General features: G+C 34.1%; 2 protein-coding genes across 2 annotated transcripts in view; both read right to left on the bottom strand.

The window, feature by feature from the left end:
* LOC110103971 (probable histone-arginine methyltransferase CARM1) overlaps window positions 1-20,184 on the bottom strand; it is a 53,460-nt gene extending 33,276 nt beyond the window's left edge. The window contains exons 1-3 of the mRNA XM_020832879.2: window positions 19,825-20,184; window positions 19,607-19,675; window positions 15,998-16,109 (exon numbers count right to left, since the gene is read on the bottom strand). Of these exons, the coding sequence (XP_020688538.1) occupies window positions 15,998-16,109; window positions 19,607-19,675; window positions 19,825-20,034 (391 nt within the window). The 5' untranslated portion in view covers window positions 20,035-20,184. The remainder of the gene's footprint in view (window positions 1-15,997; window positions 16,110-19,606; window positions 19,676-19,824) is intronic.
* On the bottom strand, window positions 5,390-8,057 carry LOC110103973 (E3 ubiquitin-protein ligase ATL6-like). Its single transcript, XM_020832880.2, has one exon. The coding sequence runs from the start codon at window positions 6,781-6,783 to the stop codon at window positions 5,815-5,817; it is 969 nt and encodes a 322-aa protein (XP_020688539.2). The 5' UTR covers window positions 6,784-8,057; the 3' UTR covers window positions 5,390-5,814.
* Window positions 20,185-24,934: the final 4,750 nt, after the last annotated feature.

Here is a 24,934-nt window from a genome sequence, read left to right as displayed (position 1 = left end):
CACTACAACCTAAAGCTCTGAAACCAAATTGATGGAAAAAAAATACTAGTATTGCAAACTCAAACAAAAGTCTTCCTTTCCTTAAACATAGACAAACAAAATCTTACAATTTAAAATAAAAGGAACAACAACAATAACAAATAATTTAAACACGACGCAACGACAACCTACAAATACGACTCAAAGACACCTTACAACTTTTTGAGAAGAAAGATACAATGGAAAGGTTACCATGAAGAGAAGAAAAAAGATAGAAGTCAGAGACGAAGTTTAAGAAGACAGGGAGGTCAAAAAGGATAGCTCGCAAGCTATTGAAAACCCAAAGGTTTCATTCCAAAAATCATCACAAAACTCATCTAAAACAGCCACAAAACATACCCATTTATAGGGAAAAAAAGGAAAAAGATAATTAGTACATGTAGTTAATGCACCTTTAAAACAACCACTAAAATTTCTTGAAAACCGTAGCAAGGAGGGACCGAAGGGACAGCAGCTGGGGTGAAAACGAGGCATTAATACAGCAGTTAATGGACACAAAAACCGAAGGGACAGCTACCCAAAACCGAAGGGACTGTCGCCTAGGGAAGAAACCGAAGCAACACAATAGCCAATGGGGAAAACGAGCAGCCAACAGTAAAAACAGCAAGGAAACCAAAGGGTTATAGGGGAAAACGAAGAGCCAGAAGGGAACATATTGGCTCAAGAAAAACTGCACGAATGCATGAATCCCGTTTTACAGTCGTAGGATTTCATTTCACTTAAGTCAGATTGTAATTAACTTGATTTCCCCTGAGGATAGTGTCAGGGTTTAAAGATTTGGGGTCCTTACTTCTCATGAGCGCAAACACTCATAGTTAATTACCTCTCTTAACACGTAAGAGAGAACTCTTGATTAAGGATAAAATAATTTTTAGGTAATTTAGTCTCAATTGTGGGGGGAAATGGAGGTAAACCCGATCAAGATCTCATGATTCCGTCATCCTGGGTATACCGTGGATTCTAGTCTACCAACACTAACAATCATTGACTATAGTGTCCAGGGAATCTGATTAACAGCCATGGGTTGCCTCCTCTCATGGATCCCAAATAGACTGAAGTGGTTAGATATGAATTTTAGTTTTAATTTTGTTAGGTGTTTTGGAGTTAACATCTATTAGAAAACCCAAGAGTTAATTTAATTTGGGATTTATGACTTCGTTTAGAAGTAACCCCGCAGTTTGGATTGGAGATGGTCTTATGGCTTTTTTAAGAAGTAGCTCAGGTATTTAGATTTAAGTTGGGACTTACGACTTTCGTAGAAAATAGCCCGGATATTTGATTTGGAATGGGGCTTACTACTCTATTTATGAGTTACCCAAATATCTTACAACCTAACTCTACAGCAAGGCTGACTGGGAGCGTTAATTGTTTGGGTAGGTCTTATAATTTCCTTAGGAAGTTACTAGAAAAGCGGGTCTTACAGTTTAATCTCTTAGTCCAAGATATCCATTGGTTTGAATTGATTGTTTGGGGTTTAGGATCATTGTTATTTATTTAACAATTTTCCTAAAACATGAGTCTTACGACTTCACTTAGAAGTTGCCCGTTAGCAGGTCATACAACCTAACTCTATAGACTAGGATGCTCATGAATTTGTGTATTTTGTAGAAGATCTTACGATAGAAATTCCATATGCTTTTGACATAGGATTAGTATCATAATTATTGTGTTTCAAAGTATTATTTGAAGATGAAATTCTTTCCTGAAGCTTTTGCCTTGATTTTCCAATAAGAGGTGTCCGTGTGATTATATTTGGGTAGGGATTTGTGACTTTTCATTTGAAAGTAACCCAGTTAGTGTGACTTACGACCTCTACTAAAGGTAACCCGAATATTTCAGTTGGATAGGTCTTAGTGCTTCCTTAGAAGCAAGGTTTAAAATTGCGTAACTGCGCCTCGAGGCGGTTTTCGTCCGTGAGGCAAGGCGTAAGCCTCGAGGCGGTCTGAGGCGTAAGCCTCACGAACATAGAATTGCGTAAATGAAAAATTAAGGATTTTAGCAGGAAAATAATAGCAATAGTGGAAAATAAGAAAGTAGATGCAGCGTACGCCTCACAATGAGTTGCGCAATTGCGCCTCTGAGGCGCGCCTCAGCCCCAGTGAGGCGTACGCCTCTTGAAAGCCCAAAATTGCGTAGGCTATGAGGCGTTTTTGGGCAGAATTGCGCAAAGGCGCGCCTCTAATTGCGCAATTTTAAACAGAGCTTAGAAGTTGCTTAATTATGGGTCTTACGACCTAACCCTTCAAATTAAATGGCCCAAGTGATGGGTCTTACAACCAAGTTCTATAAACTAGGATGCCCAAGTGAGGGGTCTAGGATTGTATTATCACCTAAATATTTTCATCAGAGGTCGAGCCTACGGCTTCTATCAAAAGTGGCCGGTGTTTTAATTAGGGGTTAGGTCGATTTATACCTAAAACTTTCCCCTAAGGACGGGCTTACGGATTTCCTTTGAAAATTGTCGGTAGTAGTTTGTTACTCTATTTCAGTACTGTTATAGTTCTTTTTACACATTTCCCACATTTTTTGTTATACTTGCAATAGCTTAGATTTACCAGCATTCATTCAATTTATTTATAATATATTGATTCTTCATTTGCTTGGTTGCAGGTGTTCGTAGCCAGTAGTTACAACAGCCAAGGCTTGTAATTGCAGAGGATATAACCCACAGGTAGCTGCAAGAGCTCGTGTAAGAGGGATCTTGGAATGCTTGCAGAGTGTCTTTGTTTAAAAGAGTTTAAATTTGTTGTGGGGAGTTTTGTATAAAATTTGGAGAGCAGTAAAGTACATGTGAGTTGGAAAGTTTGAGAGCTTTTGTTTTGGAGAGGTTGTACAGTTTGTGAGGGTTTGTGAGTTGGAAACAATGTTATATATGTCAATTAATGGAACTTCCCCCTCCTTTTTTTATTTCATTTTTATTTTATAATTGCTCAATTGATTGATAAATTAATTAACCAATTAATCAAATTTAGATTTCAAAGCTTTCTAATTTTAAAACTCTCAATTTTTTTTAAAATGCCCTCGGATCTGAAAATGCTCTTGAATTTTAAACTTATTCTTGATTTAAAAAAAATAATCAATCAATAAATTTTAAATTCAATTTATTTTAATTAATGAATTTTAATCCATTAATTAATTGATTAATTAAAATCCAAATTAAATTGCTCTCCAATTGTTTCAAAAAAAATTATATAATTTTCCAGGAAATTTCGGCAGCCTCCCAGCATCCCCTCCCCACTGAGGGAGAAATCGGGACGGCATTTGCTGAAATTTCTTCCTCCCCGAACCTAAGGTCAACGGCGTAAGGTCTTTGAATTTAAACAATCGCACCAAGATTTGAGATCGACTACATGGGGACTTCGAATTAAAATCATCCCATCAGGATCTAAGATCGACTGCATTGGGTCTTCGAATTTTATTTCATCCCACCCATATCTAAGATCAATGGCACAGTAGGCTTCAAATTTAAAACCATCCGCCCGAATTTAAGATCACGGCACGGGTCTTCGAACTTTGAAATCATCTGCCCATATCTAAGATCGATGGTACGGGTCTTCAATTTGAACATTCTTAATCGGGCCTACGGTCGACGGTGCATGTCTTTGACATACGTTTGAAAGTCTCATTCTCCTTTCTTTTTATATCATTTTTTCTCTTTTTTTATCATTTTTTCTCTTTTTTTAACATTATAATTATAATTATATACGTATGTATACATATTACATATAAACAGAGAGGGACAGAGGAGTTTGATCGGGTTTGCAAGGGTAGTCGTTAAAGTTGCTTAGTCGAATAGTAACAAAGGAGCCGAAGTGGCCACTCGTGCAATCTCTCTACACTTCCTGCGAAGAAAAGAAGCTTACCTTGTATGAATTTTGAAGATTGGGTTCATTTCGGGGTAGTTTGGTATTAGATGTACAGTGGGATTTAAGTCGAATTTACGCTAAATCCAACCAAATGGGTTTCATGCACGTGTTATATCCCGGCAATGGGTAAATCCCTCGGTTCGACGGATTTATAACAAGAAGCACGTGAAGGGTAGAAAGTTACCTTCACAACCATAGAGCTCCCGTTGTTTTCTTCCAATCAGAATGTGGTAACTTCCAATTTGACAGAAAGGGAAAGTCGTCGAAGGAGCGGAAGAAGCGTCTCGTGTGACCTCTATACCTTCTGCAAAGCAACAACAACAGGGAGCCGGAGAAGCGACGCGCACAATATCCACCTCCTGCAAATCAACGAAGACGAACAGCAACGAAGGAGTTGGAGGAGAGATGCGTGCAATCTCTGCACTCCTGCGAAGCAACGAAGACAAACAGCGACGATGAAAAGAGAAGATGAAAGGCGAACCCTAGACGCCTCCTACGAAAACAACGAAGTCGAACAGTAAACGACGAAATCGAAGGAGCGAGGTGAGCGATGTGTCTTTTTTTCGATCGCTTCTACCAATCCTTTTAAAGGAATGAGTGTGCGGTTATCTTAGTTTGAACGAAGGGTCGTTGCGTTTGGAGGCAAACCACGCGAGATGGGGCCGGCGGAGGCAGCGAAGAGATGCTTCGGTTCGATTTTTTTTTTCCTTTGTTATGTTTTCTTTTTTTTTATAGTCAACAGAACATCGAAGTCCAACACGGGGAAGACCAAACAACCATCTTGAAAAGATCAAACAACCGCATGAATATGATGAAAAAAAAACAGCATGATTTTTCAGCAAATAGTAGAGAAATTCATCAAACAACAAGGAAGATGATAAGTCACATAAGAGAAATGTAAAATATGATATCTTGATTGTATCACACGATCATAAAAATAAATAGATAACAAAAAATTTAACATAGCATTCCATCAATAAAAAGAGTCAATATGCCTATCTAACATAAGGCAATCATGTATGTTGAAGAGGAAAGATCTTTTTTTATCTTACTCACTAGAGAACTTCTCTATTTATAATAGAGGAGTAAACATAATGTTTTAAGAAATAACCAACTACAATAGAGTTATTAGTGTGACATATATTGAAGATGGAGTGGTTGAAAGTAGATTCGTTGAATATATAAAACAAATAATTAAAAATGTGCCCATTAAATGAGTAGATAAAATTATTAACAAATGATTAGGGGGGAAGATGGTAGACCAAATATTATTTAGACAACTTGTAAAATGATTTGTGAATAATATATTTAACTCTTCAAATATCGCTAAATAGAAACAAATTAAAAATGAGGAATCATTCACGCAACCCAAATAGTTGGGATAAGGCTAAAAATTATGATCACGGTTTCTTCTTTTCTCCTTTTCCTATAGCAAAATTTCAAAACGAAACACCTCACTCTTATTTTTTCCTTTTAATATTCTCAATTACCTCCTTGCATATAAAGCTCCATATGGCTTTATCATCTATTGCTTAAATTATATAGCCATGAAATCTCACTTTTGCTTTCATAGATATGCCTAAGGGTGCGTTTGGGACGGCTGCAGCTGTCGGTAAAGTAGGTTGTGAAATTGTTGTACAGAAAGTTGCTTCCTGAAGTTGCTTTATATAAATCATTATATTTTGTTTGGATAGCGTAACTGTAGAACTGTTGTGCTGCAGCTGTATGTGAATAATTTACCTTCATACCCTTATATATATTTAGATGAAATATATAATTTTTTAAAAATTTAAGTGTTTTTAAATGTATATGATAATCAACTATTAAACCCTAAACAAGCTGAATCCATTAGAGTAGAAGATAAAAAGCATCGGCGAACAAACAAAGACAAATTAAACCCTAACAAAATCTAATTAAAATTTCCTGCAAAAACTAACGCTAATCTACCAGGCAAACAAAATCTCAAGCACAGACGTCCATAAAATCCACGAACAGTGTCAGATAGTGACGGCGACTGCGACGGCAATGGCGACGGCGACGGCAACGTACTGGACTCGCCGGCACCACCCCCAGTCACCGTCACCGCGAAGGTTCTCGACCTGTGCAGCTTCCCAGCGGCGATGATCTCCTTCCTCATGTTCTCCGGCAACCGCAACCTGAAACGATCGAGACCCGCCTCTCCTTGCGGCATCATCGAGTGCCCAGTCGAGTGCGACCTCGAAATCCTCTTGGATCGCCTCGGCCCATTCGCCCTCACCTTGCTCGCGATCCTCGTGAGCTCTCGCATCTCCTCTTTCCTCTCATTCATATCATCCACCGTGATCACCACATGATCCGCCGGCGGAGCGTCGGGAGGTAAAGCTGATGCCGGAGGCGCTAGCGCAAGCATTGCCCCATCGTTTCGAGCGGGAATTCTGGATGCACGATCGGGAGAATAGAAGGTGTAATTAGCGCTGCAAACAGGGCAAGTGACGTGGGTTTCAAGCCAGGCGTCTACACACTCCTGATGGAAAACGTGGTCGCACTCGGGGAGGAGGCGGATGGTCTCGTCATCCTCGAATTCGTTCAGGCAGATTGCACACTCGAGCGCGCCCTTTCCGATTTTGTGCTCCTTCACGTCTGAATACACCAGCGTCGGGAAGTTCTCGAGAACCTCGGGATCAAGCCCTCGCTGAAACCTTATGCGGCCGGCAACAACGAAGGGGAGATCAGTTCCTCCATTTGAAAGGGATTGGAAGGGGATTTTCGTCATTTTTTTTCCGGAAAGCAGCGGACTGCAGCGGACCGCGGGAGAGAGTGTAAGGTCGCGGGAAGCAATTGCACGCCGCGAATTTTTTCTGCCGCTGTTCTGCCGCGATGCCCCAAACAACAATTTCATAACTTTTTATAAAGTAAAGCAAGAGTGCCGCCGTCCCAAACGAGCCCTAAGCTACTAAATTTTTCATATTAATCCATTTATTCATTAAGAAGCAGGATTGCAGTAACCTAAAAATCCAACTCCGTAAACCTTCATTAAATATGATTAAGTTATATATTATTATAGCTATAATACATTTTTTTTTAAATAAACATGTGTAATATAAAATTTCAAATTTCAATTCAAATTTTAAGATTTTTAATTATGAACTTGGGTTCAAACAGAAGCAATTTAAGAAAAACCATCCATGCAACTAGTAACCATATTCTATTATTCCTTCAGCTCACTCCCAACCTAAAGCATTCAAAATAATGAGATTGATGCATAATAACAAAATAAAATTCTGGCAAACTCTGATGTAATAAAATTTTGGCTACAAATTTGGCCAAAGCCCGACATTATGTAAAAGAATTTTGGCTACTAATCAATTTTGGCAATGCAACAGAAAAATTACCTAACAAAAATAAAGATCAAATAAATTTGCAAATCCATGGGCTTCGAAATTCAAGTTTGGCTCTTCCTAAGTGGTTTTGTTCCAGGCTACATTTTCAGAAGATAGACTAGATGAAAGATAAGACACTAACCAGAGATTACCTTCATTTTAATAGGACTTTAAGATTTTGTTACATGTAGCTCATAGATGCAAGCCTCTATGATTAACTACATTCCCATTAATAAGAGAGAGCTTTTAATTAAAATTAGTCATTAGATGCTCAGTATTTGATACAAAGTAGAAATAAATTTAGCTAAGGAACTAAAAATTTACGATCATAAACATAAAACAAATAGCGAGGGAATCATGACGAACCCAAAACAAAATCTCAAGGTTTCATCATCCTGGGTTGTTACCGGCAACTATGGTGGCGTCATTCAAGGGAATTTATATACAATGATGGATGATTGTCTAAGGAGCGAATTTATGTCAATTTTAGCTAATAACAGGGGGTGGGGTTTGATATCATATCAAGTCAATTTCATGATTCACTACTCAAGAATTTTTTAGCCATCTAGGTTCATACGGATTCTAGTCGTGACTATAATTTAATGATATTAGTTTGCAACAAGACCATCCAATCAGAGAACCCTAGTCGCAACTTTTAAGATCTCAATATTTGAGTTGTTTATAAGGATGTTAATATTACGTGAGAAAAAATAGCTAGTGATATTAAGAATGCTGCAAAATATGTGTGGAGAATCAAAAGAAAAAGGCATCTAATAGTAAAAATAGTTGGTCATGACATCAAAACATACAACAAAACATCAAAAATATAAATTTTGTTATAAAAATTAGTTTCCATGTAAAAGCTTGAAAATTTGAGAAAGATATAGAAGGTCCAGCGAGAAGTCTAAAAAAATAATATGTAATACAAAGAATTTAGCTTTTACTAATTTATATAAAAAATTAGATGTTGGTGAGAGCAAAATATGTATATATAAGTTAGCCAAGCAAAAAAATAAGAGAAGTAAGGACCTAATTCAAGTGAAGTGCGTTAAAGATGAAGATCAAAAAATGATTTTCATAGAATAGGATATTCAACATATGTGGATGAGATAATTTTTGATAAGTTTTTCAATAAAGATTGTGAGAATATGATTAACTTTAATGAACTTAGCACCCTAAATGAAAATAGAGATTTTTATTTTTATTGTCATATTAATAAAATCAAAGTTGGAGATGCTTTAAATAAAATAAAGTAGGGAAAATAGTGGGATCTAATATTCCAATAGAGGTGAAGAAATTCTTATGAGATCAAATAATTTTTTGGTTTACTAAACTTTTTATATTATTTTGAAGACTAAAAATATATTAGATGAATAGATGAGTATGTTGATTCTTATTTTTAAGAATAAAGGCAATACACAAGTGTGCAAATTATAGAAGAATTAAGTTAATGTGTAATACATTAAAATTTTGGGAGAGAGTAATTGTGCATAGGCTACAACATTATACTAATGTTTCTCAAAATCAAATTACATTCATGTCGAGTAGGTTTACTATGGAAGTTATAAATTTGCTGAGATGTTTGATGGAGAAGTATAGAGAAAGTATGAAGGATCTCTATATGATATTTATTGATTTAGAGAAAGCATTTAATAAAGTTCCAAGAGAAGTGTTTTGGAAAGTTTTAGAAAAAAAAGGAGCTAGTAATGCTTATATTCAAATCAATAAGGATATGTAAATAGGAGTTGTTACTTGTGTTCAAACACAAGTTGGATTGACCACATATTTTCCAATTTCAGTTGAATTACATCAAGGATTAGCTTTAAGCACGTATCTTCTTTCTTAAGTGATGGATATTCTTACTAGACATTTGCAAGAGTATGTACCCTAGTGTATGTTTTTTGTTGATGTATTCTCCTCGTTGATAAGACTAGAGAAGGAAATGAAAGAAATTTTGAATTATAGAGATCAACCTTACAGCCTAAAGGTTTTCATTTGAGTAGATCTAAAATCGAATACATTGATGTAATTTTAATAGTACTTAATCTAGTTGTGGGATTGTGACATTGGGTAATTAAGTTATTAAAAAGAGTGCACGTTTTAGATATCTCAGGTCTGTTGTTCAAAGCGATGGTGAAATAGATTGAGATATTATTAGAAGAATTCAAATTAGATGGTTGATATTAAGGAATGAATTGGGCCTATTGCCTGATAGAAAACTATCCCTCAAACTTAAGGAGAATTTTTATAAGATGGGGATGAGACTTGCAATAGCTCAAAATGTTGGGCATTAAAAGAAAAGCAATAAATTAAATGTTGCAAATATGAGGATGCTCGAGCGGATAAGTGGCTTTACACTCAGTGAAAGAATGTGAAATGAGTATATACATGAAAAAATTGGAGTAGCCCCAGTAGTATAAAAGATTAGAGAGACGTTTTAGATGGTTTGGTCACATAAAATGTTGGCATTTCAATGACTCTGTTAGAAGAGTAGATTCATTCGATCCAATCAATGTTCAAAAAGATGAATATATATAACTAAAAAGACATGGTATGAAAGTATTGAAAATGATCTTTTTTTAATTAGATTTAAATAAGAATTTGACTATCAATAGGAGAAAAGAGAGAAAAATGATTCATGTAACCAATCTCACGTAGTTCGATAAAGGCTTGTTGTTGATATTTTTTAAGTTGTATAATATTATTAATAAATATAATTGATTTTATTATGACCCCACCCAACCCACACATTCATTCCAGTTACCAATAATTGCACTAAGGCTCAAGCAGGATCGTGATAGGGAGGTCGAGAGCAAGCTTCATCTTCTTCGATCGCCTTCGTCTTTCGTTGTTGTCTTGCCATCGATTCAAGCTTCTTTGTCATCATGCCATCACTATCATTCCAACGCAAGCTCTAGCAAGATCGGGATAAGAAGACAGGGAACAAGCTCCATCTTCTTTCTACTTCAGGCAAGCTTTGCCTTCTTCATCATTTGCAAGCCAGAAAGTTGGGGGTGTGCATCTTCTTCGTGGCCTAGTTAGTGAACTTATTTTTTGTTTTTCTCAACTAATTAGGCTACTTTGCTCATTTACAAAATCAGCTAGGTTCTTATTGATAATCCACGTTGTTATAGCTAGAATATTTGACCAATTTGCATTACATCTTAACTAGCTCATAAAAAGAAAGGTTTAATGAATTTTGGTATCATTGATTTTAATTACCTTTGGTTGATTTTAATTGATTGATTTATAGAGGTAGAAGCGTTACTTTGATCTACATTTATCATTATCCTAAAATTACTTTGATCTAATTTTTGTCCAAGGCATGTTAAAATATCTTATATATCATACATAAACCTTAGTACAGGTTTGGCTTCATTCATTTGAAAATAGCTTATAATTAAACCTGGCTTATTCCATTTGTGGCACTAAAACTTGGATAGAGAAACAAAGTTTCATGGCATGTATGCTATTGGAGGCTCAGGTGATTCAGTGCATTTAAATTTGTCAAATGAGCTATCCTTGGAAAATTTACAATAACATACTTCAAAGGGCTAAATCTTTATTTTGTTGCTGAGAACAACTGCAATTACAATTTAATTGTTTCGATAAAAGGTCTCTTTTATTAATTGCTTGCATGAATATGCCATTTTTTTAACTTTGTTCTGTTTACCATACTAAGTAGATGTCACTAAACAGATAATGAATGAATTTCTTTTTTTAATTTTCTAAGAATTATAGCCTCGTCAATCTTAAGCTCAATATCTAAGCCCACCGTATGCGTGTACCGTCTCCCATATTGCTTCCTCCTGTACCAACTGATAAAGGGGAGTTTGTTTGGTTTTTCATGAAAAAAATGACGGTAATGATGGTAATTTCCATGAAGTCTTAGATTTCAGCTTTTTAAAGCTACTACTCATGCCTATTTTATTTTTAAGGATATTTAATGTTTTACTCTTATTCGAGTGAGTTACTAATATGTTCTTTTTTCTTTTTACCGAATGATGTTCAGCGCTATTTTTTTTTTTTTTTATTAGGATGGTGGTGGCGCAAGAAGAAAAATTTAACTTAGAAATATGACACTCAAGTTGAAGTGTTAGGTGAAGATGCAAAGATGGGATATGTTTGCTTGCAATGTAATTTTTGTCAAAAGCAAATTGTTGGAGGTGTCAAAAGACATGAAGATCAATTGGCTTGCACACATGTCAATATTGGAGCATATGAAAAAGTGTCAGATTAAGTGAAAAAAGAATATGTTGAATATTTAAAATAAGTTCCCACCGTAAAAGAAATGGCTCAAAGGAATATGGGGCGATGATTAGGAATATTTCTTACTTTGGTTCCCAAAATGATGGTTTAAGTAGTGAAAATCTTTTTCTTTCTTCTAATAGAGGAACTCGGGGCCACTAGATAGATTTATTGTGAATGTTGATGAACATGAGAATATTAACTCTCAAGTAGTTCCTCCAACTTCTATGAGGGAACTCAGCAATAGAGTATATCTGTATATTTAGACATTGCAAGGTGTTTTAATGAGAATAGCATTTCATTCAACATGGCTAGGAGCCCTTCATGGATTAATATGCTTCGATGTAATGGGTATTATGGTAGAGGTCTAGATTTTGCTAGCATGTATGAGTAGCAAACTTGGATGTTAGATAAGGAGGTCAAAGCAACAACTAGAATGGTTTATGAAGTGAATATGGCATGGTTTGAGATAGGAGTTACATAATGTTAGGTGGCTATTCAAATATTCGACAAAGGAGCATCATAAAATTCTTTGTTAACAATCCTTAGGAGAAAATATTTTTAAAATATGTTGATGCATCAGCCTTTATAAAGGATGCACAACTATTATTTTAAATGCTTGATGAGGTTATTGAGTAAGTGGGAGAGAAAGCTTGGTTGTTTAAATTATTACAGATAATGCAAGTGTCTATAAGGTTGTAGGCAAGCTGTTAATGGAGAAAAGGAGTCATATTTACTAGACTTTATGTGCTGCTCATTATATTAATTTAATGCATGAGATGATGGACAATTGCCACAAAACAAATATGCATTGTTAATAGCAAAAATAGTGAGCAATTTTATTTACAACTACTCTTGGGTGTTCAGTTTCAGAAGGAAGTTCAATAAAAAAAGAAAGTATTCGGCCTGCAATTACAAAATTTGCCATAGCATACTTAACTTAGCAAAGCTTTAAGAACATATGGCAGCCTTTAGAGTCCATGTATGCTTCTAAAGAATGTGAAAAAAAAAAATTTTAAATAAAGCAAGTAAAGAAGATTGCTATCAAATATCACATTTTTTTTTAATGTTATTTATGCTCTGAAGACAATGGGACCTACAGTGAAGGTATTGAGAATGTTTGGTGATAAGAAATCCCCAGAAATGAGATTTATCTACGAAATAATAAACAATGAAAAAGAAGAAATAGTGTGAGATTTAGGAAGATAATAAGCTGCCTATAACAAAATTTGGGAAATTATAAATAAAATGTGATATTGAAAACTACAACAGCACTTGAATGGTTTTGCATATTATCTGAACCCTTAATTTCATGAAGATAAGGACTTTAATGTGAATAAGGAGGTTAAGATTGGTTTAGATGTATGCATCAATAGACTTGTTTTTGAGACTGACTAACTTTAAAAAAAAAAAAACATCAACTAAAGAATTTTCATTTGAAGAATGGAATTTTTGGATTTAGAGCTGCAAGCCACACTCAGATAAATTTATATTCATTTATAATTTTAAATCTAAAAGTTCATGTTTAAGCTTTCTACTTTAATAAATGTTAATAATTTAGTTGTTATTCAATTATAAAATGTTGGCGTGCACAATTTGGAGATGCTGTGCCTGAACTTAAAGCAATGAAAGTTCTTAGCCTTGTTCATCTTCTGAAATATGAGTGTAATGGGAGCACATTTAACAAAATTCATAAAAAGAGAAGGAATTGATTGGCTATAAGACATATGACCCAGTTAATTTATATTATGGTTAATAAAAATGGAAAAAAAATGAAAGATAGACACCTTAAATAACAGAGGCAAAAAACTGGTGATGATGAAATTAATCATTTGGCCATGGATGATATAATATCAGATGATGAATGTATAATGCCAAAAAATAGTGAAAGATCTGAAATTGAAGCTGAATGAATGACATTTAATGATGAGGAGAATACAAACATCAATGCCAACATTGAAAGAACCATTCAATTGAGATCAATTTTTACTTCGTAATCGTACAAAAGAAGTCAAATGGGTTGAAGTTTCAAAAAAACAAAAAGTAATTTAGGTATAATAAATTATTTTTATTCTGTTCGTGTTTTGTTTTTTTTACTTTAAATTATATCTAATACAATATTAACGAATATAGGGAGTAAGAAAAAAATATTGTAATTGAAGAAAATTTTGAAGACGACAATAAAACATACTCTGAGGATGAAAGAAATTTTACATAAAAGGATTCTTCTGAAGGTTATGAAAATGAGAATGAGGCTGTCATGAATACTAATTCTCATAGCATATTTAAATTATGAGTGTTTACTTCAAATCTCTTTTCAAACTTTCATGTTATAATAACATTTAATATTAAATTTATTGTTCATATATTTATATATATTTATGATAAAAAATCAAGTAAATATATCGATGGTTTATTTTATTTTTGTCATTTTTATGAATTATTTATATTTTATGAGTATTTTACCTTCTTTTTAGAGGCTTAAGCCTCGATCTACCTAGAGGCTAACACCATGCCTCACTAAGGCAAAACGCCTCAATTCCTGATTTTGCATTTCGTGTCTATTGTTCATCATCTTCACTGTTTCCGATCGAATTAAGCACAAGAGATCCTTTCCTGATAATCGGATGCTCCATACGCATTGACAAAGTCCATTTGCGAATTGAGCGATCATTGATGATTTTGATAGCTATAAGGGAATTCAATCAAACTTGTGTAATTTTGCGTCCGACAATCACAATTAAAACTGATTTAGACTCACTTAATTTGTATGCTTTTTCATATGATTTTCATGCATATGCATCGGTCAACAATATCCAAGTTAATCTCATTCTCAATTTCACGGCATAACAATAATGTAATAAAGAACCAAAATAAAGAGTTATGTTGACATATAAATGCTAGCTAGGGTAATAATGTGATTTGGCATAATAGGTTAAAGGTTACAGTATGTATACTAGACATTCTTTCAAAGTCAGTAAAGGACATTTTCTACATTTCCTTCTGAACACAAAGCCAAGTAATTTTGAGAGAATAACCAAGTATGTATAATTTGTGCCAGTCAAGGCATCCTATGGAATCATGTGGGGCAAGGTTCTTTCGATTTGCTGATTGAGTCCAAATTAAAGAGGTTTTAACAAGGAATATATTTCAGTTCTTACTCCAAGATTGTCCAGTAACGACACGTCTGCACTTGTCAGTGTTGGAATTTTTCTATCATAATATAAAATGCGGAAATAAAAAACATGATTTTTAGAAAATTAAATTAAGACATTCTCAATATTAATTTTCTTAATAAATAACTTTATAATATGAAATGAAGAAAACTTTACTGAATTATTGATCGAGATTTGAGATCTTCTTCGTCAAAACGTTGATTGAGACCGTAAGCCTTCTTCTTCTAATCACCCCACAAAATATATTTTAGTGAGTGGGCACAATCAATCAATTATTGATGAACACTTTTTCTTTTGAATCTAATTTGTGTTCTAAACACAATTTAATCCTTCAAAAGAAAAGACAATGAGAACAACATTCTTCTCATACATATTCTTCCATCTCTCATGAAGGAATTATGTATCATCATCAATCAATTTCATGTAGAACTTAATTCTTATTTATAAGAAAAGTTCACATCTTTTCATAAGCACCTCTTAGTATTCATGAAGCATTTTTAATTAATATTAAAATGATAATTATCATGACACATCATCAATCTTATCTTTAATCTTTTTAATATTAAAAGATATTTGATGATAATTATCATGACACATCATGACTTATCATCAATCTTATCTTTATCTTTTAATATTAAGAAAATATTAATGATGAGTCATCATTATCTTCATGAAATATAAAATTAAAAGGTGATCATTAATATATTACTAATGTGATTAAGATTGTTTTATATATGATCATCTTTATGATTAATTTTAAATTCTCTATAATTAAAATAGAATTTATTAGAGAATTCAAAATTTATCTGGTCCAGTTCTATATAATCATATTATATAAAGTACCTCCATCCTTAATATCTCCATATCGAATAATCCGGATAAGATTATTCCATTCTTAATGTTGATGGACCGTACTAATAATATTTAATCATAGATTCCAACTATAATTAATAATTATGAACTTGTTTTGATTATTATCCATAATTCAATCCTCTTGTATATAATTATATACTGAATTATGGTTGTATAAATAATCATGGAACAAAAATATTATATCAAATGATAATATCGAAACATGCTAAACTTGTCTTTAAATATTTATTTCCATAGAAAATATATTACAATAATATTTCTTTAGGGCACAGCCCTAACAGTCAGGTCCACTGGAAACTCTTTGCACTTCATATATTTGAATAATGCATCATTGTGATCAGGAGGTAAAAGAAATTATGCAGTGTATCAAATAGAAAATTAACCAGAAAAAAGAAATCAAAATAGTAGCTATAATTTAAAATAACTGCAGATTTACCATTTTGTGAATGTGGCACTCCGTGCTTCCACTGTTCAAATTCTATATCAAAGGCTCTCCGTTGCTCAGGTGTTCTAAAACCTAGCTTGAAAGCTTTTGAAAAGGATAAATTCTGGTATATCAAACAATAAAAAAGGTAAGAGAAGCTATTAACCCTAACAGTTCTAAGATCGCAGGATTTCTAAGGTAAAGCAGAAATAAAATGGAGTGCAATCATTAGATAACTGAATTTGTAATTGAAAAAAAAGAACAAAAGCAGGAAACGTTGCTGATAAAAGCTTTATGCTTGGCCATTCCTGAGATGACGATGAATAAACAATAACACACGTATTATGAACTCAAGCAGACTGCAACTATAGCATCTTCTACTTAAGTTGCACCTGATCATAGCAAGCATATCATTTTCAATTACCAAATGATAAAACTGTCCAGCAAAGAGGACTACTCCAGTGCTAATGTTAGCACAACAAAAAGGAATGTAAACACGAATTAAAATCCAATAAGGACTGCAAATGGGATTTATTGACACGGTCCACTTAGGAATTAAACATAGCCATCAAATAAAAGAATCTCTTAAACACATATTTCCAATCATATTAACACCCTTCTTAAAAAATTTAATAGTGCATCCAAAGATGATGAAGCCAACAATGATTCATTTGCTTAAAGAAAAAATGCAATGTCAATGCACAGCGACGACGTTGCTCCAACCTCAATGATGTTTCTACAACTCAAGTAAAGTTTGTTATACGATCAACACAGATGGGTCATCATCATCCATAGGTTGTTTGCTCAAACAAACAACACATTCTAACCATTGTTTTTTTTTTTTTTTTCTTTTTATATGCACTTGGAGCAAGAGCTTTGTCACCATCTCCATAATTTAAGCACTCTTATCAACTAAAGAAAATAATTTATGGATGTTCTAAGATCCTTTTTTGTTATATTTTCATTGTTAATCTATGTGAAATTACTCTATCTACTTTTTTTTATTTCTCAAATAGACAATAATCTTTATAATTTTGTCACACTTTATCAAAAATATTTGATATAGATGCATGTCTTAAGTTTGAAGTGTCGAGTACCCCAAAAGTTGACATCTTATATTATTTTGAATAAGATTCTCATAACTATTACCTTGTATATGTTAGAGCGGTTGGCTTCACTCTATAAGAAGATCATGAATGAAAAAAAAAGAAGTTATCTAAATATGCACTCATCCAACCCATGGATTTAAAAAGAGAAAAGGACCAAAATGATTACTTGACTCTTTATGAAGGACCAAAATGATCTTCAACTATATCAAAGGATTATTTTGGTTCCTCAACTCCTTAAAGAGGAATCAAAATCGTCCCATGATAAAACTATTTTGGTTCTTCTTTAAGAAGTTGAGAGAGCAAAATGGTCATTTGATATAGTTGGGGACCATTTTGGTCCTTTTCTCGATTAAAAACTACCACTACCAAAGAATAACAGCAAACTTCCTTGTATCCTTTTAGCATTTCTCTTGTAACCCTCATGATGTAGATCTTTAAAAGACTCATGCTTCGCTAGTTGGATATTGAAGTGTGTCCAGAAACTCTTCCTTAGTTTCTAGGATCTCAAGAATCAGGTTATGAGCGGCCACTTGAAAATTTTACACAATTGAATGTTTCTCATTGAGAGTCCAAAGAACTAGAGTGCCACATCCTTCAAGGTGCATGGTATCACATGCCACTTGAGTATCAAATACCTCATGCAAGGTCGCCATGCACATGAAGCCCATGAAATGTTCCAAGGGATCAATCATGCCATAGAAAAATCTAGTTATAGAACCTTGAACTTTGTCACCAAGTTCCTCAGTCATCTTCAGCATAGAGGTTGATGCTTGTGATACAATCCTTATCGTTTTTTTCATAAGTGTCAAGATATACTTGCCAGTTCTCCTATCTAATTCCAACTCTAAAGTGATGTCTTCTCTCCCGTCCCCAAGCACAATTGTTGGTTACCAATAGGAAGGTCCTCTTAGCATTGCCTAAAAAGTTAATAGTTGTTGACCAACTTGGCTAGTGCGGAGCAATTGGATCAGGTGATGATATTCCATTGCATCTCCACAAACAAGGCAACACATAAGACACTCCTTCCCTCTCACTTCCAAGGGATTCTTCCTCTAAAATGTCATTTTGATATTTCTCTATAGTCTACACCTGATCTTTCCATTCGTGCAGCAACTATCATAATGAAAGCACGAGTATTCTGTGAAAGAGTATGATGTCAATTAGTTGTGATATTTTTGGCTAAGGAGATATTTTAGGCCATATAGATCAACATAAGAGTTTTAAGGTGAAGGTAACTAAGAAAGAATATAAATAGAAGAGAGGAAATGGAAATAATTATATCCAAATCCCTTTTTTCTCTTTTATTTAATTCAGGCAAATATTAGAAAATGGGCTCTTAGCACCTTAAGCTACAGTTCATGCTACCTTCTCTCAACCTAATGACTATGGTTTTATTAGTTTCCAAAAAGAATTCTTTTTGTAATACCGTATGGAGCTTTTATAGAAGAATTTGGATTTCTATGGATCAAAATTGCTTGAAACCAATCTTTTTTATGCTTCACCTTGGTATTGAATTATGCTTCTCCTAGAGAAGAATGTTAAAGGGGGTCTCTACTCCCATAAAAGAATTTTAGCCAAATATCAAAATCCTATGTTTTCCAATGGCAGCTCCTCTTATGTTGTTTGCACCACATTAACAGAACTTTAAGAAGTGCACTTTCAATTTGAACATTGCATGGGTGTCTGGCTATAGTACCACTAGGTAAGTGCTAAGTAATAGGTCTAATGAGTTAGTTATCAATTGGATGAAACAACTATGATGCAGAAATTATTCATTTAAAAATCCCAAAATATAAAGGTTGGTGATGATATGTGTCCTGTGTTGATGGGTTTACAATCATTCCCTAGAAAATAACTTTGGGGGGTCCATCATTGGGTCTGATAATAGTGGAGATTAGGTGTTGGAAAGGTAGCTCAAAGCCACTAAGGATCTAAGATATCACCTACCATCTGTCAATCTTGTCTCCTCTAGGTCTTTCATGATCTTTACCCCCTTGGATTCTCAACTGTTAGCTAGAAGGTTTCTATTTTTTGCATCATGTACTTATTTGGGTTATCTAAAGTTGATTATCCTCTAGGAAAAATAGATGTCGTACAATAGCTTTCTTTTTTTTTCTTTTTTTTTTTACACTTAAAGGGATATGTTTTTTATTTAATCTTCCATAGCTACTGTTAATTTAGGCAACCGTTTTTGCTAATTAAATATAAAGCACTGCAATCCCCACAAAAAACATGACAAGAAAGATAACTTAATATGAACCAGAATATTGAATATGCTATGGAGATAAGAATTGAAGCTCCAAAAATTAACATAATAGAAGAAACCGATTAAAAAGTTGTAGCTAGTCGGCATAGATAAACTTTAGAAACCTTCCAAAAAGATTAATAGAACAGATCAGCTAAACTTAAATGAATATGCAAAGGTACAACCTTGATATGGAAAAAACATTCCATTATCTTTAAATAATACATTATGTGACAGAAAAAGAAGAACATTAGCACATAATCATACATTTTTGGCATCACTATTTCCTGCTTCTTCGACTACAACCAACGTCTCCAAAGGTCCAATATTAACGAGCTGAAAATCAAAACAGAGACAAAATGCCGAGTGAACAAAACAACATCACATAAGCAGCAAAACAAAGCATATAAAAAAGTTTCCGACCATGCATTAAACATAGAATTAAGAGAAACCACATTCTCCTCCAATAAAGAAAGTCATCGAACCTGAGAATCGCAGAGACCAAAGCAGAAGACGTCTCCGACGGATTCGGACTGCTGGAAACGAAGCTGTGGAACTCCAGAGTTGGAGGGAGCGAAGAAGGCGGTGACCACCGGTGGAAGCGTATAGGACGACGTCGAGGGCGATAGGTCCTCCAGGGTGACGCACGCGAAGTCCAAATAATGCGTCGGCTTCGGCTCAGACGGAATCTCCATGGCCTCCTGGCAACGTCCTATCTAAGGAAACTAGGTTTTCCAATCGAGAACAAAAATAGGGTTTTGGAGGGTGGCAGAGACAATGGGGTTGAACACCCGTCAGCCGCCAAGCAGCAGTTCGGGCTAAGCAAGCAGGGGTGACCAGGGGAGCTTAGTTTCTTAAAAATATAATTAAAAAATTAAATAAAATCTCTAAGCTCTTTTCAGTTTTCACACCCTCAGCGCGCTCGTGTAGCTAAAGCTAAGCTCTTTCCACACGCTCAGAGATCCGTGTCGGTGTAGCTTAGCCCTTCCCTCTCCCCGCTGCAAATTATTGGGTCAGGTGACCAAACTTATTTCCGCGTTCGGACGCCAATAGAAAGACGACATCTGTCAGCGATTTTTTTAATTTAATATCTTTGCTTTATGTCTTGTCAGCCCGATCGACCCGACCCAGTTCACTTTATTTTCATTTTAAGTGTTTGCCGCCCTTTTTTTGTATTTTGAAACCCGCAAAAGATGTAAATATTTATTGCTTTAGAAGAAAAAACGAGCTAGAAATTTGCAAAGAAGAAATGGAATGCTCAGCGAAGAGGGAGGTGGAAGAGGGCATGGAAGAGAGAGTGCATGAACCGGAGAGAATGCATGAATCGGAATGGCTGGTGCATTAATCGGAATTGGAAGCTAACTTAGCTAGAAATTCTTTTGGTTTCAACATATCGGTAAGTTTCAATCTCATCGTAAGTTGGAAAAACGAGTTAGAAAGTTGTAAACAATCAGTTTCAATCTCATTGCCGTAGAAAAAAGGCGTAGGTTTCAGCTTATTAGAGTCTTAGGATCTTAGATGTTGCGATTTTTAGTAAGAATATTTTTTTTTTTGTAAGAAAAGTAAAAAAAGCTCTATTGTTGTTGTTTAGCTTTCATTATTATTTTTAGGATAAAGATGATAAAAAAATCAAAGCTATAATTGCGCTATACTTGCGCTATACCTACGCTATACTTGCACTATACTTGTGTTTGACGTGCGCTTGACTTGCGCTTTACTTGCACTTTACTTGGCTATACTTGCGCTTTACTTGCGCTATACCTGCGCTATACTTGCGATTTTCGTTAATTTTTTTATCATTTCAGACTGTTTATAAAGATGAGAAAGAAGCATATGAATGTTTTTGCACTTATGCCCACGATAATGGCTTTAGCGTCCGTAAGGATCATCACAGTTTTTGGCTAAATTCTAGGAAGATAAAATCGAAGGACTTTGTCTGTTCAAAAACAGGTTTTAAGAAAAGTATTGATCTTAATTCAAGAAAGATATTCAATAGACCAGATGTTAGAACTGGTTGTCCATCCATGGTGAGGTTTGTCACAGATGAAGATGGTTACTGGCATGTCAAAAGATTTATTGAATCTCACAACCATGAATTAGCTAGCCCAGTCGACCGACACCTTTTGAGATCATGTAGGAATGTTGTTGAGGAAAAAGCTTCCGTCCTAAAATCAATGACAGATGCAGGGATTAGAACCATTGATGCATGCCTACCTTGCAGAGGAAGTTGGAGGATGTGAGAATGTTGTATTCTCTAAGAGGGATGCCTACAATTTTATTCAGAAGGAGAAAAGAGCAAGGATTGAAATTGGTGACACTAATTCTTTGATTCAAATTATTTAAATATTGACAAGTTGAGGACCACATGTTCGCATGGGATGTTCAATATGATGATCATGATAGATTGTTAATTTTTTTCTGGATTGATGGCAGAAGCAGGATAGATTATGAATGCTTTGGAGATGTGTTGATTTTTTATACTAGTTACAGGTTGAACAAGTATAATTTTGTTTGTGCACCATTTGTTGGTGTTAACAATCATTGGCATAATATTTTGTTAGGGGTTGTTTTTTTGTCAGAAGAAACAAGTTAAAATTTTACATTGTTGTTTAAAATATTTGTACGAATAATGGGTAATAAATACCAAACAACAATATTCATTGATCAGTACCCAGCTATAGTCATGGCCATAGAAGTTGCATTACCTCACACTCGTCATAGATTACGCCAATGGCACATCTTTAAAAAGATTTCATCAAAAGTTTTATCTACAATAGCAATAGTAAAGTTAAAGGACTCTTCTATAAGTGTATGAGGTGGTGTGATTATGAGGAAGTGTTTGAAGAAGCATGAGATGAAATGATCAAGGAATGGAATCTTCATAATCATGAATGGTTGCATGATCTTTATAAGATAAGGAGAAAGTGGTCAACTGCTTTCAACAAGGATTATTTTAGCATGGGCATTTTATCAACACAGCGTAGCGAGTGTACTAATAATGTGTGTCATGGCATTTCTAAGCCAACAAGTTCATTAACTAATTGTTTTCTTGGGTTGGAAAAGGTATTGATGAATTGGCGGCAAAATGAGCAGGATGAGGAGTATAAATGCAGTCAATCTGAAATTGTTCCCGTGATAAAGAACAGCTCAATATTAAAACAAGCTGCTTGATTTTACTCAAGAAAAATATATTCAATTTTTTAGAAAGAATTTATAAAGGCTGTGGGAGAAATAGTATAGATTTAGTCTCGACTGATTCTTCAAAGTTTATAGTCAACTACATAAAGAAAAAGAACTAACAACATCCTTGGGTTGTTCACTTTGATGCAACAGAAGGTAGCATTCAATGCAGCTGTAAGAAGTATGAAATCATGGGATTGTTGTGTTCTCACTGTTTGAAGGTTTTTAAACAGTTGGATATGGTTAAATTCCTTGATAAGTACTTATTACTTCATTGGTCAGCAAGGGCTCGACAAGTCATTTATTTAGGTAACTTGCTTAATTCTCAACGAAGTAATAACTTTCAAAGTGGTAGGGGATTCATATTCATAAATCAAGTGACCAGCTTTACATATCAAATGAGCACAGAAGCTCAAGGATGTCCTCAATGCAAGACATGTCTCAAAAATTATACTTAATTCTTGGTGGCAAGAAAAGAAATCAGAAGGATGTTGATAGTTTCCAAGGTGGAAGTGCTAATTTGAAAGATCTTCTAAAGCGTAGACCTAAAGGCATATCAAATGCAAGACTAAAAAGCCATTGGGAAAAGAAGAAATGGCCTAAGAGTAAGTTTTTAATAACATGTTAATCATTTAATTCCTTACCGAAGACTAAAACTCTATTTTCTAATATATAAGAAATCTTTGGTGGGGGATAACCCAATGGATGAACATTCTTCAACATAGATGAACTTTTCAAGCATGCCTGAATGTTTCAGTGAGAAATTTATAACCGGCCTACCAACAAGCCAACCTGGAGCTGAATACACCAAATTGATGATGGATTTCATTTCTGCGGAGTTGGAATTTAATGAATTTGCATTGTAATAATATTTATTTAGAATTGATGATTTCATTTCTTGATTGCAATAAAATTTTTTATATGAATCATGCTTTGATTACTTTTAAATTTAAAAATATGCTCTTTACTTGTGCTTTAATTGCGTTATACTTGCGCTATACTTGTGTTATACTTGCGCAATACTTGCGTTTGACGTGCGCTTGACGTGCGCTTGACTTGCACTTTACTTGCGCTTTACTTGCGCTTTGTTTGTGTTTTATTTGTGCTACGGTTGCACTATACATATGCTATGGTAGAAGTTACACAACAATTAATCAAATTTACACATGTTACACAACAATCAAAAACTATATATTAACATAATAAAATATACATTTAGAATTCATTGACAATATTTACAATATGTTGCAGAATATTTACTTCTTTGTTATAAGAAAAAGAAAATATGATAACTCTATCCTAAATTTTGGCATATACGTTTGCCAATCTTTATAAGCAGTACAGTCTACTTTCTTTTGTTACACGGCTTTCTTCATGTATTTACAAACGAACATTCCACAATCAAAATCATTTGATTGAGTTGGAAGTCCACGAACCATTTGTAAGTTCAATTTTGTTATATCGGTTAAAAAGCATCCTTGGGTGTCCTCATGCAAATATTTTATCTGAATAAATAAAATCTTTTATAAGTATATTAGGTATGGAAACATAGTTATCTGGATTTAACTTAAAATATGGATTTCATTTACAGTTGTATGACATATATCATTGTGTTCAGGATTTGATAAGGAATCATACATTTTCCAGACTTTCTCCTTCAATTTTCCTATAATAAGAACCCAATGCTTCTCAAAAATTATGGGTTGAACAATAAGTTTGCATTCTTTCACATAAACAGGATTAACGTGTTGGAAAAACATTTGATAATTCTGTTTGTAGAACTTGTATACTTGCAATAATTCAGTAATATAAGAAAAAAAATGTAAAAATAGAATATAAATAATAAATATATTTATCATGTACAATGGAGAAATGTACAAGTAACGTTGAAATTTGTCTGACATTACCCTACTATGCTCTAATAAAAAATAAGCAAAAGCATCAACATGGTTGTCCGTTAACCAATCATTTGTAAGCAGAAAGTCAATATATGCTCTTTTTATTTCTATGTTACTATATGTAAATATTACGTTCCCTACAAAAAAAAAAAGTTAAAGCGCAAGTTAAACACAGGTGTAGCGCAAGTATAGCGCAAGTAAAGCACATGTTTAGCGCAAGTAAAGCGCAACCTTAGCACAAGTATAGAGCAAGTATAACGCAAGTGAACTTACTTTTTATCAAATTTTTTGAAACATTTATTCATAAAAATTTGTTGCTTCTATGTTAGGAAAGCTTTCTCTGGATAATCCATAAATTATAGTGCAGGTCGAGGCTCAATTTGTATATTATCAACCGAAATAGCCTCTGTGTTCTTCTTTATCACATCTGGTATTTCAGCTTCTTTATCATATTCTCTTTTTCTTTTTTGAATGATGTGCTCTGATGAACTCTCTGTTGGTAGAGGTACATCTTCTT

This window comes from Dendrobium catenatum, unplaced genomic scaffold (genome assembly GCF_001605985.2).
Source record: "Dendrobium catenatum unplaced genomic scaffold, ASM160598v2 fragScaff_scaffold_142, whole genome shotgun sequence".
Classification (NCBI taxonomy): Eukaryota; Viridiplantae; Streptophyta; class Magnoliopsida; order Asparagales; family Orchidaceae; genus Dendrobium; species Dendrobium catenatum.
This window is presented reverse-complemented; position numbering and strand designations above follow the sequence as displayed.